General features: G+C 40.7%; 1 protein-coding gene across 2 annotated transcripts in view; it reads left to right on the top strand.

Annotated features, from left to right (window-relative positions):
• MYO1E (myosin IE) overlaps nucleotides 1–12,962 on the top strand; it is a 194,979-nt gene that overhangs the window by 81,979 nt on the left and 100,038 nt on the right. For both annotated transcript variants that reach the window (XM_059180652.1, XM_059180653.1), the window contains 2 exons: nucleotides 6,990–7,079; nucleotides 9,177–9,271. In XM_059180652.1, the coding sequence (XP_059036635.1) occupies nucleotides 6,990–7,079; nucleotides 9,177–9,271 (185 nt within the window). The remainder of the gene's footprint in view (nucleotides 1–6,989; nucleotides 7,080–9,176; nucleotides 9,272–12,962) is intronic.

The following is a 12,962-nucleotide window of genomic DNA, read 5'->3' as shown; positions in this document are numbered from 1 at the left end:
GATCCACCTGAAATTCTGAACTTGACACTATGCACTCAAGTTCTTTTCACTGTTTCAGAACATGGTTTTGTGCTTTTCTGCCCTCTTTGTTAAGGTGGTGGAAAGGGCAAAGATGATGCTAAATTATTTTCCTGGCATTTCACAAAATCAAGAACCAGCCGTATTCATCTGTTTCAATCAATGGCACTGTACCTTTGACGTCCTTTAGCTACGCACGTGGGGTCTAAAACCTCTGCTGTTCCTAAGGGTAAAGTCCTGATCTGCAGAGAATTCTGTCGATAGAGCTCCCTAATTGCAAAGCAGACAGTTAAGTCCAGACCTAAAAGGTTTTCAAAAGATTGCCTCATGCAAAAAATAATGCAATTTTGCCAGTTTTTCTGCATTCTTATGTTTACTAAAAGAAACATGAGACGTGAAGATCAACTATTGAAAATGCCTGACATTCTTGAGTTGTTCTTTATGTCTCAATTTTAGCTTGCCAGATGCCGTTTTTTACAGGGCTTTCAAAAATTCAGAATGGAAATTTGATTCAAATGTGTGTTGACTTCATTATAAACAGAGAACTGTGATATTTGCTTAAGTTCCTATAGGATTCAGTTTTGTTTGGTACAACTATATAAAGATCTCTTAGTGGAATTATTGTAGAGTTTTAGATATGCAAAGATCTGTGCAAATCTATATTGCTGTACCGGGAAGTTTAACTGTGATGCTCTTGGTAACTTCGGAAGGCACAGTATCTCGGAGGACCATTAAAGGTAGAGTCTTTGCAGCTGGTGTTGCATACACTTTAGGTCTTAACCCCAAAAGCTTGAAGAGGTCTAGTTTTCTCATCTGTAGCTTCTCTTTGTTATTCATACCACTCATTTGACTATTAGTTAAAAGCATCCATATGTATACAACAATATTTTTGCAGAGAATGCCTTTCTCTTCATTCTCTTCATTCAACATACCAGGATAGACCAATACATATATTAGTAATGCTAATTAGTAATATTAATTAACAATTATTCTAAGACACTTGGATGGTTCAGACCAAGACTGTGCTATTTCTTATTGACCACAGGAAATTTTACCAAATCTCTCGGTAGTTAAACACCTAAACCCCTGCTTTGAAGCATTAACAGATATATTTGGACTTCTTAACTACATTAATAATAGCGTCTTGATCAGGGGCAGTGGCCTACCACCCGCAAATGAAGTCTGCCCACTGCCCATTTTATACCCAAGGTTTTATTGAAATATAGCCGTACTCACTCTTTATTTGTTGTTAATGCCTGCTTGAAATCTACAAAGGCCAGGGTGAGTAGTTGCCACACAACCATTGGACCTAAAATAATTATAAGGCCCTTTACAGAAAACTTTTGCTGACTCCTATTTTAGTATATGTGCTGCCAAAACGAGCACCCTTGCTGACTGCTAGGTATCTGTGCAGAGCTTCCTTTTAATTTAATTGTATGAAAGCAGTTGTATCGAGTGCTTAAGTTTTCCTTTTATTTGGTCAAAAAATTTGAAACGTGCTCACTTTAACGTGGGCTTATCATCATGAAAACATGTTAATCACTTTTATGTGCAAGTCCTGTGGCATAGGGGAACTGGCAGGGGCTGGGTACAGGCTGTGAATCTGGACTGCCTGGCTTCCAGCCTTACTCTGCACGGGCTTGCTGACCTCCTGCGGGGTTTGTGATCCATGTGGCTTGATTCCCTCACGTGTAAAATGGGAATGATATTGAAATCTACTGCATGAGACTGTTGGAAGGTTAAATGAAATTATGAATGCAGTGAGTAACAGTAAGCATTACTTATTATTATCATACACTAAGGCAAGTATAGAAGTTCCTTCTGCATTTCTGGGTTATGTTCCAGAAATTCAATTTTAAAGTTGCTTATTGAAAATTCAAATGCATTTTACCATGGAAACTGTTTTAAATGGAGGATTGGTTTATTGACGAGCCCATAAAAGGTGAATTTCCACTGAATACAGTTGAACAAATTATTTATTGGAATGTTCTTAGAACTTGGGCTCTGCTTATTATGTTATTTACGTAGAAGCGTGGTTTTTGAAAGCTGAGTAAGAAAAAAATGCTAGTGCTTATCAACAGCCAGTCCATCATCAAGCTGGACAGACTCACTTCTCCCTATAAAGATAGTTTACCCCCTAAAACTAGGGACTTTCTTTCATACATCTTCTTAAAAAACACGAACTCTTTAAAGCAGTATGTGTTCATTTGACATGATTTATAAAATGCAGTCAATCAGAAAGGAGAACACTAACATCACCTACGATCCTAACATAACCTCTTGGTGTATATTTTTCAATAGAACTGCATATAGACATGCATATATAAATATAAATAACAAATATAAATATATATATATATATATTTTTTTGAGGGGTCTTTCTTATTAATTTTAACAAAAACGGCCTCATCTTGTCTCAGACGGTATTTAGTTGCATGCATAATTCTTTGCATCATGCATTGTATTAAGTATTCATTGGAAATCTGTTGACTATCAAGATTGGCTTTTTATATTCAGACTGCAGAGTTTTTAAATGACTCACACAGAGGGTGCTGATTACGAGCCTTTGAATTATTGCCTTTGAATCAATGGCTGACTAATCGTGTGTTCTACCAAGGAAATGAGTTAGTTGACCACTAATGGCCTCTTGTTTTAGAGCTCTCTACCCACTCAGTACAAGAGAAACTCAGCTCTGCATGCTTTCCATCAAGAACACAGAGCAGCCTTGAGCTTTGAGGAAGCTTGACGATTCCTTTGGATGTTTATGAAATAATAACTGCAGATCTTTGCCTCTGTTAAGTGATAAAAGCCTCCTTCATCCCGTCAGTGCTATAGGAATATTATTATGATGGAGTAAGATTATTTTAAACAAGAGAATTTTTTCCCCTCTCCTAAGCTCAGTAGTTCAGGCAAGAAGAGATTTGATTTCCTATTAAGTTATGAGATTGCTTATGGTACCTCCTCTACATCGAATACCAGCACATTGTTTCAGATTGAAGGTCCACATTTGGAGCAATCAATTGTTAATGCATTCAGGCTGAATGCACATTTTTTTGTTCTACATTAGGGGAGAAAAATCTGCTTAGAAAATGCTAATACTGTTTACCAATAAAGCCCTGTAATTTTCAGCTATTTATCCTAAGACAAGGAAGGTTTAATTTACCATCCATTTTTTTTTCCCCTGAATGTTGCCACACTTCTTAAAATTACATTCTAAAATACATGAGGAAAACAGTGCCGTCTTCGCTCTTGTGCTTGGCCAGACATCCTTTATAGCCACTTTGCCGACGAAAATAGTTCCTGTGCAGAGCATTCCATGCTCATTTGGTCCAACTTTCTCCCAACTTGTTTTTACTCAAAGACCACGCTCAAGTGTGTTTGGCATTTTCAGCCCTTGAATTAGTTGAGGCTCTTGGGCCAGAGCAGCCAGAGCCCAAGGCCTTGCAGTAGTTCCAAGTGAGACTTGGCCCTTGGCCGTCCATTCAGGTGGAGTGGGCAGCATGCTGGAGGGACATGTTGGTCCGGTGGGTGGAGCCTGGGGCTCAAGGTCCTGCTCAACTGGTGTCCCCATATGTGTCTTCAGGCAGGTCCCTTTACCTCCCCGTTCCTCCTCAGTGATAAATCCAGGGAAGTCACCTAGATCAGTTGGGGGGAATTCACTGGACTGTTAAAAAAATTTTTTTTAAGTTAAGCTCAACTTTGCCTGTTAAGACCACAGAAGTTGTACTACCATCACATTTCATAAAAGGAAGAATATTCTAATGCCCTGAAAGTAGAAAGGAAATAATCTAAGACTACAGGATGGTCCTTTATATTGAATACATTGAGCTTTATGAAAAATTCAGGGCGTGTTTCTTTTTTTGTCATCGTTGCTGCAGAAGAATGAAAACCCATAGATCCACCACCAGCTTTTGAGAACTAACCAGTGAACGTTCTGTTGGGTCTCTTCCATCCCATGTATTCTGTGAGACAAGATGGCATGTATTTTGTTTTTGTCTGGTTAGTGCGTGTATGTGTGTGTGTTTATGTGGGTTTGTGTATCATAGCCTCATACCTCCATACATTCTGAAAATTAACCTTGGGCCACACCTTCACAGTCAGAGGTTACGTGGGTAGAGACAGTTTACGTTCCGATTATGCCTGAGCTGCTTTTTCCAGAGGCACGCCTGAATTATGTAGTAGGGAGTGGGAGTGAGTTGTCTGGGAAATAACCCAACCCAGCAGGAGACGTGGGTCTCAGAAAAGGAGCTGAGATCTCCGCAGACGCAGCCAGGTGAAAAACCGGGCAGGCTTTTGGATAAACCATTAGGCCAGATGCACACCTGAAATAACTAAACTATATTTGTTTTCTTCAGATTCTAAACTAATCTCTTTTCTCATATCTTCTGACTTATGGAAGTGTGTAGCTGCTTAGCACAGCAACAAGCCGCATTATTCTTCTCAAACCAAACTTTATTTTTCAGGAATCCTCCCAAATTATACTGAGTTTGAGAGCCTTACTGGGAGATTGAGGGAATAGCTATAATTTTCCCTCCTCTTCTGAGTCACAAATTCAAGATTGGCCTAGAATAATCTGAAAGAGGTTTTTTCTCTGTCTTCTTACGAGGCCTTTACCCAAATTTATGTAGATGACTTAGTGAAAAATCAAGACTTTCTTTTTTAAAAGATTTTATTTATTTATTTGACAGATCACAAGTAGGCAGAGAGGCCTCTGTTGAGCAGAGAGCCCGATGGGGGCCTCTATCCCAGGACCCTGAGATCATGACCTGAGCCAAAGGCAGAGGCTTAACCCACTGAGCCACCCAGGCGCCCCGAAAATCAAGACTTTCTAAGATGTTTTTTGACAAAGCAGATTATTAATAGTAAAAAAATAAAAATAAAGTATGGTTTCCTACAAGAGCTCTCATGCAGCCCAGTCCATGTTTATCCAGTAGCTGAGGGCTTGGTGGGTAGGAAAGTGTTGGTGGGGAGCTCATGCCTGTGGCTCACGTCCTCAGGCAGCTAGTTCTTCTCCATGTGCAGTGCTGATTTCTCTAGAACAGTGGCATTTATCACAGCATTTCCTTTACAACTAAGGGAAGGCGCACCCCACCTCCTCCACAGAAAGATGGAACTTGTGTTTACATCTGGCAATAAGTGGACCCCTAGACCTCTTCTCTTCTGACATGAGGAAGGTCACAGCATTGCTGTATTTCTTGAAAACTGGGTTTACCGTAAGAATCACTGTGTTTCAAACGTAGTGATCCGAAGGGGCACGTGCACCCGAATGTTTATAGCAGCCATGTCCACAAGAGCCAAACTATGGCTATGCTCTTCCAATGGCCCTTATCTCCTCGACTGCTCTTCCTCGGGCAGCCCTTCCAAGTCTGACGATTGTTCTGGTCCACGAAAAGAGAAGCAGAATTGCCACCAGATCATTCCATGTTTTCACCTTCTTGTGTAAATATTAATTTTCAAGTATTACCTGACTCATCCCACATTTGACTCATTTGTGTTCAATAATAATACCAAAGCCGTGTCTCCAAGATGCTAACACAGAACGCAACCAGCATCTCAAAGGATACGGATTAAGGAAATGGCTGAACCTTCTATACTTTGATTTAATCCTCATAATAAGTCTATCAAGTAGGTGGTATTGTACCCCATTATCCATTAGCCACGGCTTAGAGACGTGACTTGCCCAAGGTCAGAGTTAAACTGAGCTTAGGTAAAGTAGGCCTTCTCACTGGTTTCCCTTGCTGCTCTATTTGACACCCAGGTCCTTGATAAAAATATATAAATGTCCCCTTGGGGGGAGGAAATGTCACAGCTTTACATCTTTCACTTCAGATTTTCCAGACATTTCAAAATCCTTGATTAAAAGAAACGACTTTGACGGGGCGCCTGGGTGGCTCAGTGGGTTAAAGCCTCTGCCTTCAGCTCAGGTCACGATCCCAGGGTCCTGGGATCGAGCCCCACATCAGGCTCTCTGCTCCGCGGAAAGCCTGTTTCCTCCTCTCTCTCTGCCTGCCTCCCTGCATACTTGTGATCTCTGTCTGTCAAATAAATACATAAAAATTAAAAAAAAAAAAAGAAACGACTTTGAGTATGTGTATTTTGTTGTGTTTGTTGTTTTCTATCTCTCTTTTTAAATGCTTGTTTTTCCTCTATGAAGGGCGGAAGTTTAACACTTCTGTCTGTTTAGTTCACCACTGTATCCCCAGCATCCAGAACCGTGCCCGGCATGTTGTGGACACCCCATTCAAGCTAGTCGATTACTGAATAAATGGATACTTTTTTATTTTATAATAATATTTCACCTGTTGGGGTATATTAAAATGTGTGTGTGTTTATAAAACAGTTAAGACTTGGTGTAAATGCTTTCTCTTCTGATTAGCTTTCCTGGATTCCCCATGCAGATATAATACCTTCTTCCCCTACACCTGATCTGTGTGGGTTTGTGATTTTCTGCTCCAAATAATGTCTTACAGATATAACTCTGTTCCCCATAGCTTCTAAAGAGTAGGACTGTTCAGTTCGTCTTGTATCCCTCTGTTTGTTAAATGAGTAAGTGAGTACATTTTTAGTCTACCTAAAAGATATGAAAGTTCACAGGGAAAAACGGTATTTGAACAAAGGAATGATAACTGCTCTTTTCACTCCTAGGTCAGTTCTGTTTTGTGTTGTTTTGTTTTCTTAGCCATACATGTCACCAGTCTTAAAAGGATGTGCTTCAGATCATTTAAAATAATGATTTCTTTTTGGAGCACCTTGGTAATTAAACTCATTACTCTTCCTGGAGAGGAACAAAACCTGAGCCAGTTGGTAATTGCTCTTGTCTTTATTTGTAATCTTTTAGAAAACAAGTATCTGAGCTTTTTGTTTGAACAGTCATTATGAATTCTTGATAACATCTGGTTACTTAATTTGAAAAATGTGTAGCTATGAAGATTAAATGTGTAGCTATGGACCTTAACTGGATATAAATTCAGACATACATAGGATCCGTATTAATCTCAGTCAACCCTTTCAAGCAGATGCCGTATTTTGGGGAAAAGGAAATTGAAATGTACCAAGGAGCGGTAAGTTATATGCCACATAAATTACTGTAGTGTTTGGGGCTTTTATGATGCATAAGTAATTTTTCTTGAAGTTGGCAATACATTTGCATTTTCTTACTGTGAATTATTTATTGGGGAAGCTCGAGTGGATGACATCTTTTGTTTTTTAATGATGTGCTGCTCTAAAAAGCATAGGACTATCTAATATAGGAATGTGGTATACAAAATTATTCAAATAGGATGTAAGACCTACAGTTTGGTGGGGGAGGCAGGGCTCCCTCCTTCCACACAGGCCAGAGAATACTAAGGACTGAAATATCAGTTAGCAGGTAAAAGAATAAATAGGGCGATGAGAACCGTTCCCTCCAAACCAGAACCTTAGTTAGCTATGGCTCTGCACGGAACCTGAAAAATGAATCTTTTTGTGACTTTATTAATGTGGTCCCTATTCAGATCCAGCTCCGTAGCCATTTCAGTTGTCTGATAAAACAGAAACTGTAAATCTGATGACTGTATTTCCCGACATCCCCAGGCCACCCCTTCCCTGCCTCTTTCCCCTTCTCTCTGCGGCAGAAGCACGAGAGCGTTCATTAATCCTGACCCCTGGAAAACAAACAAAGGAGAGCCCACACAAATTCATCAGTTGAAGTGGAAGGCAATTTACCCAGAGCAAGAGCCCAGCCCATTGTTGCCAGATGAATGGTGCTGGTAGCCGGAGCCCAAGGAGGCTGCCACGCGAAAGACCTTTGATAATGCTGTCTTTATGGGAGCCCGGCACAAGGGACACACTGTCAGCAGAGGCTGGGCCCGGCCCTGGCGCCCTGAGCAGCGGGCCCTCCAGAGCAGCAGGCTCCGAGTTGGCTTGGCGTTCTCAATGACGGCCAAGGCCAAGGCAGGGTGGCTGGGAGTGCTGTGCTGTTTCTCTCCCGTCCTCTGAAAACTATTGTTCCACGAGTCCCTTTTGGATCCTTTATCTCTTAAAAAGTTCTCTTTAAAGAAATGCCCCAGAATTTTAAAAGATATATTTATTCTGAGCTGCTAATGGTAAGAGTTGTAAAATCGGTGTTTACTGAACGCTAGGTACCGTGTTCCACCACCACAGTCATTAAACAGCCCTGGGTGCTGGCTGTGGGTTACCGTCCAGCCCCATTTCACAGATGAGGAGAGTAAGGCTCAGAGAAGTTCAGTACGCAGCTCTGTTGAGTGTACGACGATATTATCCCTACTTGAGAGCTGGGACCAGTTTAGGGTGACCGAGCCCAAATGTCTTCTCACTGTGTCTGCCTCCTCTTCCCTCTCTGATGTGAGTTAGTCTTAGATGTAAGGCAACTTCTTTCTTCCGATTCATAGCACATGAACTATTTTTCTTTTTAGTGATTTTTGAGGTAGTGATGTTAAATCCCAAGAAGCTGAGGAAAGTGGGGGGGCGAAATCGTCCTGACACAGTGAATTTACTGGTGAATTGGTATTCAGGCATAGCTCATAGCCAAGCCAGCCCATGGGTCTAAAGCCTCAGGAGGAGATCTTGGTGTGGTAGGATTTTTTTTTTCTTCCCCAATGAGGTGAAACAGACTGGTCAAATCAGTTTATCCCTTTAAAGAACTACTACCCCTCTTGCCCTCTTCTTAGGGAAAATGTTTGGGTTTTCCTCCTCATGCATAGGTGGTGTCACTTCATTTCTTCTGGGCTTCCAGCATCTCCGACTTTCCTCTTAGAAAAAAGTTACGTAGGACTTTAGAATTTCAGTAAAAGTCAGATCCAAGTTTTTAGTAGGCCTCTCATAAGACCTGTTGCCCGGATGTCTTCAGAAACGTTTAGGAATGGAATGTGCTCGGCCGAGGCGTGTTGGGAGGAAGGGTGTGGTGCTAGAGTTACCTGAAGACATCTTCCCCTCTGAGGGCTGAATCACACCTTTGCTGACGGAGAAGTCCTTTCTGGTCCCGTCTTATTTCTCAGGTGTAACTCCTGAGGACCTAGGCAAGCTTATGAATTCCTGTGTTATACAAGCCTTCAGATTGGAACTGTACAGGGGCAAATGCATTGCTAAGACCAAGAAAAGAAATGTGACACGTCGCTCTCTCTGACCATAGTTTTGCTTTTGTTTTTTTGCTTCTCTAGGCACAGTATGAAAACCCACCACATATCTATGCTCTGGCAGATAATATGTTCAGAAACATGATCATTGACAGAGAGAACCAGTGTGTCATCATCAGGTATGGGAAAGAGCCTTCTTCAGAGTAGAAGGGGTGAGACCCTGGCAGATTTCACGTTCACGGTCAAGGAATGCTGTTTTTTTCTATAGGGGCTGGGGTCAGAAGCTGATTGACGTACCCAAGAAACAAGCAGGACGTCTGCTTTGTCTTGGTTTATTTTATAACTCCAAATCATAAAAGACTTTGCTTCCCTAGGGTTGTGGTTTATACTTCTGTTGTGGGGGGCATTAAGGCTCTGGGACACATAGTGCTAGCCTGCCTGAACTAGCGTCGTGAAATATCTTCCCTCCCACTTGACCACTGGCTTCACTCTGAACTGGAGATCTTTTATGTCAGGAGTACACTAAGTGTGCTTCTCTATTTTGTCAGCAGGAATCCTTTTCCCTAGGTCCCTCTTTTTCCTTTCCTTAATAATTTAGTAGTTCAAGTTCAAACTTTTTCAGTATCCTTTGTCGTTTGCTTTTAATCTACTGAGGGCATCCCTGTCAAACACCAGGCTTAGGTGTCTGTGGCCGCGTCTCAGAATCCTTCCAACCTGAGCCAACTCTGAGTCTTTGCTGGGTTTAAGTGCTTTCACGATTTTGTTTATTATTATGAACATTTTCAAACATATGGAAAACAGAAGCATCCATATTCCCATCACTTAGAACTCGACGGCTACTAACATTCTGTCATATTTGCATTCCTCTTTTTAGTTCTTCCTTTATTTAACTGAAGCGCTTTTGAAGAATTTTAAGCTCTGGATATTTACAAACAAAGATGAGAAAGAGAATTATAATTATATATAATATATGTATATAATATATATTATAATACGCTCCCGTGGACCTGTTTCTAAGCTTGTGCAGATCTTACTCTCTTGGCCAATGCTCTGGTCCTTCTGTCTTGCCCCTACTTGGTTATTTAAAGCAAATCCCAGGTTGAAAATCATTTCACTTTGTCACTGATTAGGATGTGCCTCTCAATGATCGTTCTTACCATACCTGACAAATGAATAATCCTTTTAAAGTTATCTAGTGCTACCCATATCCGAATTCCTTGTCTTGTTTTCACTCAGCTCCCACAAAGGCTCACACAGAGCTCTTAGACATCTGTGTCTCCGGTCTCCTAATCATTAACTATTTTCTCTGATTGTTTTTGCTTACTTGGCTCTTGTTTGTTAAAGAAAAAGTTATTTGTCCTGCAGAATTTTCCACAGTCTGGGATTAGCTGGTTATGTACTGTGTAACATTGCACTGTCCCCTGGATTTCCTGTGAATTTGTCATTAGATCTAAAAGTTTGATCAGGTTTGGATTTACTATTTTGGCAAAAATGTTTCGTCCGTGATGCTGTGCACTTAGGGCCTGTTGGCCTTTTGGTGTGCTGTTCAGACAACCAGTGGGTCCATCCAATATAAATTCTCATTTCACGTCATGGTTTAGTTAGTGGCTGAAAAATATTTGTTTTCTAATTCTGTCATTCCTTCTACATTTATTACTTTTATTGGGTTACTTAAAATACAATTTATGTGGGGAAAACTAGATATAAGGCTTGATTTGTTGTCTTTACTTACCAACTTTTGAAGCAATGACTTGATGCCCTTAGAAACCTCCCAGAGTAAACTGTTTTTGTTTTTTGGTTTTTTTTCCAGCGTCTTTCCAAACAAATGGGTTTTAAATCTGTTACCTGTTTACTTACGTGATGATTTTTCTTTGGGGCTCAAATGGTCCTGTCTTCGGCCATTGAGAGCCGTTTGTATTGGCTCCTATGTCCCTTTGACGTGACCCCAATAGACTTTGATGGTTTCCTTAGTTAAGATGTCAGGCTCTGGGGCACCCGGGTGGTTCAGTGGGTTAAAGGCTCTGCCTTCGGCTCAGGTCATGATCCCAGAGTCCTGGGATCGAGCCCCGCATCGGGCTCTCTGCTCGGCAGAGGGCCTGCTTCCCCCCGGCCCCCTGCCTTTCTGCCTGCCTCTCTGCCTACTTGTGATCTTTCTCTGTCAAATAAATAAATAAAATCTTTAAAAAAAAAAAAAAAAGATAGCAGGCTCTTAGGGCGCCTGGCTGGCTCAGTGGATGGAGCATGTGGCTCTTGATCTCGGGGTTTGAGTTCTAGCCCCAGGTTGGGGGTAGAGATTGCTTTAAAAAAAATAATAATAAAGATGAATAAAAGGTACAGGCTCTCTTGTGCATTTTCTGCTGAGCCCTGGAGTCAGCCATGTCACCAAAAAGTTCATTTTACTGGGAAATGGGCCTTAGAGACCACCAGTCTAGTCACTAAGAGTGCTAAAAGGCAAAAAAAAGTGAACTTTTTTTAGAAAAACATGAGTACATATGGTAATTTCCAGTTCGTTTTTAAGATTATAGGGAGGGGCAGGGGGTGGGGGGGTTAGGTGAGCCTGGTGGTGGGTATTAAGGAGGGCACATATTGTATGGAGCACTGGGTGTGGTGCATAAACAACAAATCTCAGAACACTGAAAATAAATAAATAAAGTCAAGCTCTAGTTAAAAAAAAAGATTATAGGGTGTTTGCTTCTTTGATATCTATATTTGTACCCCATTTTTCTTTCTATTTTTTTTTTTTTAAGATCTATCTATTTATTTTAGAGACCACATGCATACAAGTAGGGGGAGGGGCAGAGAGATAGACTCTCAAGCAGACTCCTCACTGAGTGTAGAACTCAGCTCTGGGCTCAGTCCCACCACCCATGAGATCCTGACCTGAGCTGAAACCAAGAGTCAGACACTTAACCAACTGAGCCACCTAGGTGTCCTGTCCCTCATTTTTCTTATGCTGAAAATCTTGGTTCCTGATGACATTATCACAGTTAATTGCTTTAAACTGTGTGTGCAAAAAGTATAAATATAAATGAATAAACATATATAATAGATAAAGCAAATAAGTTTTGTTAATGCTTTAAAATAACTAGCACTATTATTAATAGCGCTACTGAGTTCACTTTAAAATTTGTTATTCTTTTGTCCATAGAATGTACAGTTAAAATATTGGATCTTGGGGTGCCTGGGTAGCTCAGTGGGCTAAAGCCTCTGCCTTCGGCTCATGTCATGATCCCAGGGTCCTGGGATTGAGCCCCGCATCGGGCGCTCTGCTCAGTGGGAAGCCTGCTTCCCTTCCTCTCTCTCTCTGCCTGCCTATTTATGATCTCTGTCTGTCAAATAAATAAAATCTTAAAAAGTAATAAAATAAAATAAAATATTGGGTCTTAAAAGTCACTTAAAATAATCCTTTTCTGTGTCATATGTGCCAACCCAACCTAACCATTAGGTTCATTTATTTTATTTTGGATTGTAGGGATTTACAATTTTTAATTTTAATTTTGTTTTATAATTATATAAAACATTTACATGATTCCAAAGTCAAAGCTATAAATCAAGAACACTGAAGCCTTTCAAGGTAAATACAGATTTCGGGTATTTCAAGGTAAATATAGACTTTGTGACATTTTGCCTCTAAATACTTCCATACGTATCTCTGGAAAATAAAAACATTTCCTTTCTGGGGTGCCTGGGTGGCTCAGTCGGTCAAGTGCTCTGACTCTTGGTTTAAGCTCAGGTCCTCATCTTGCGATCAGGGATCGACCCCTGAGGTGGGCTCCAAGCTGAGGGTGGTGTCCAGTTCAGTTTCTCTATCCCTCTCTTTCCCTCTCTCTTAAATAAATAAATAAAATCTTAAAATTTTTTTTTCTTTCT

Source organism: Mustela lutreola, chromosome 7, assembly GCF_030435805.1.
Source record: "Mustela lutreola isolate mMusLut2 chromosome 7, mMusLut2.pri, whole genome shotgun sequence".
Taxonomy (NCBI): Eukaryota; Metazoa; Chordata; class Mammalia; order Carnivora; family Mustelidae; genus Mustela; species Mustela lutreola.
This window is presented reverse-complemented; position numbering and strand designations above follow the sequence as displayed.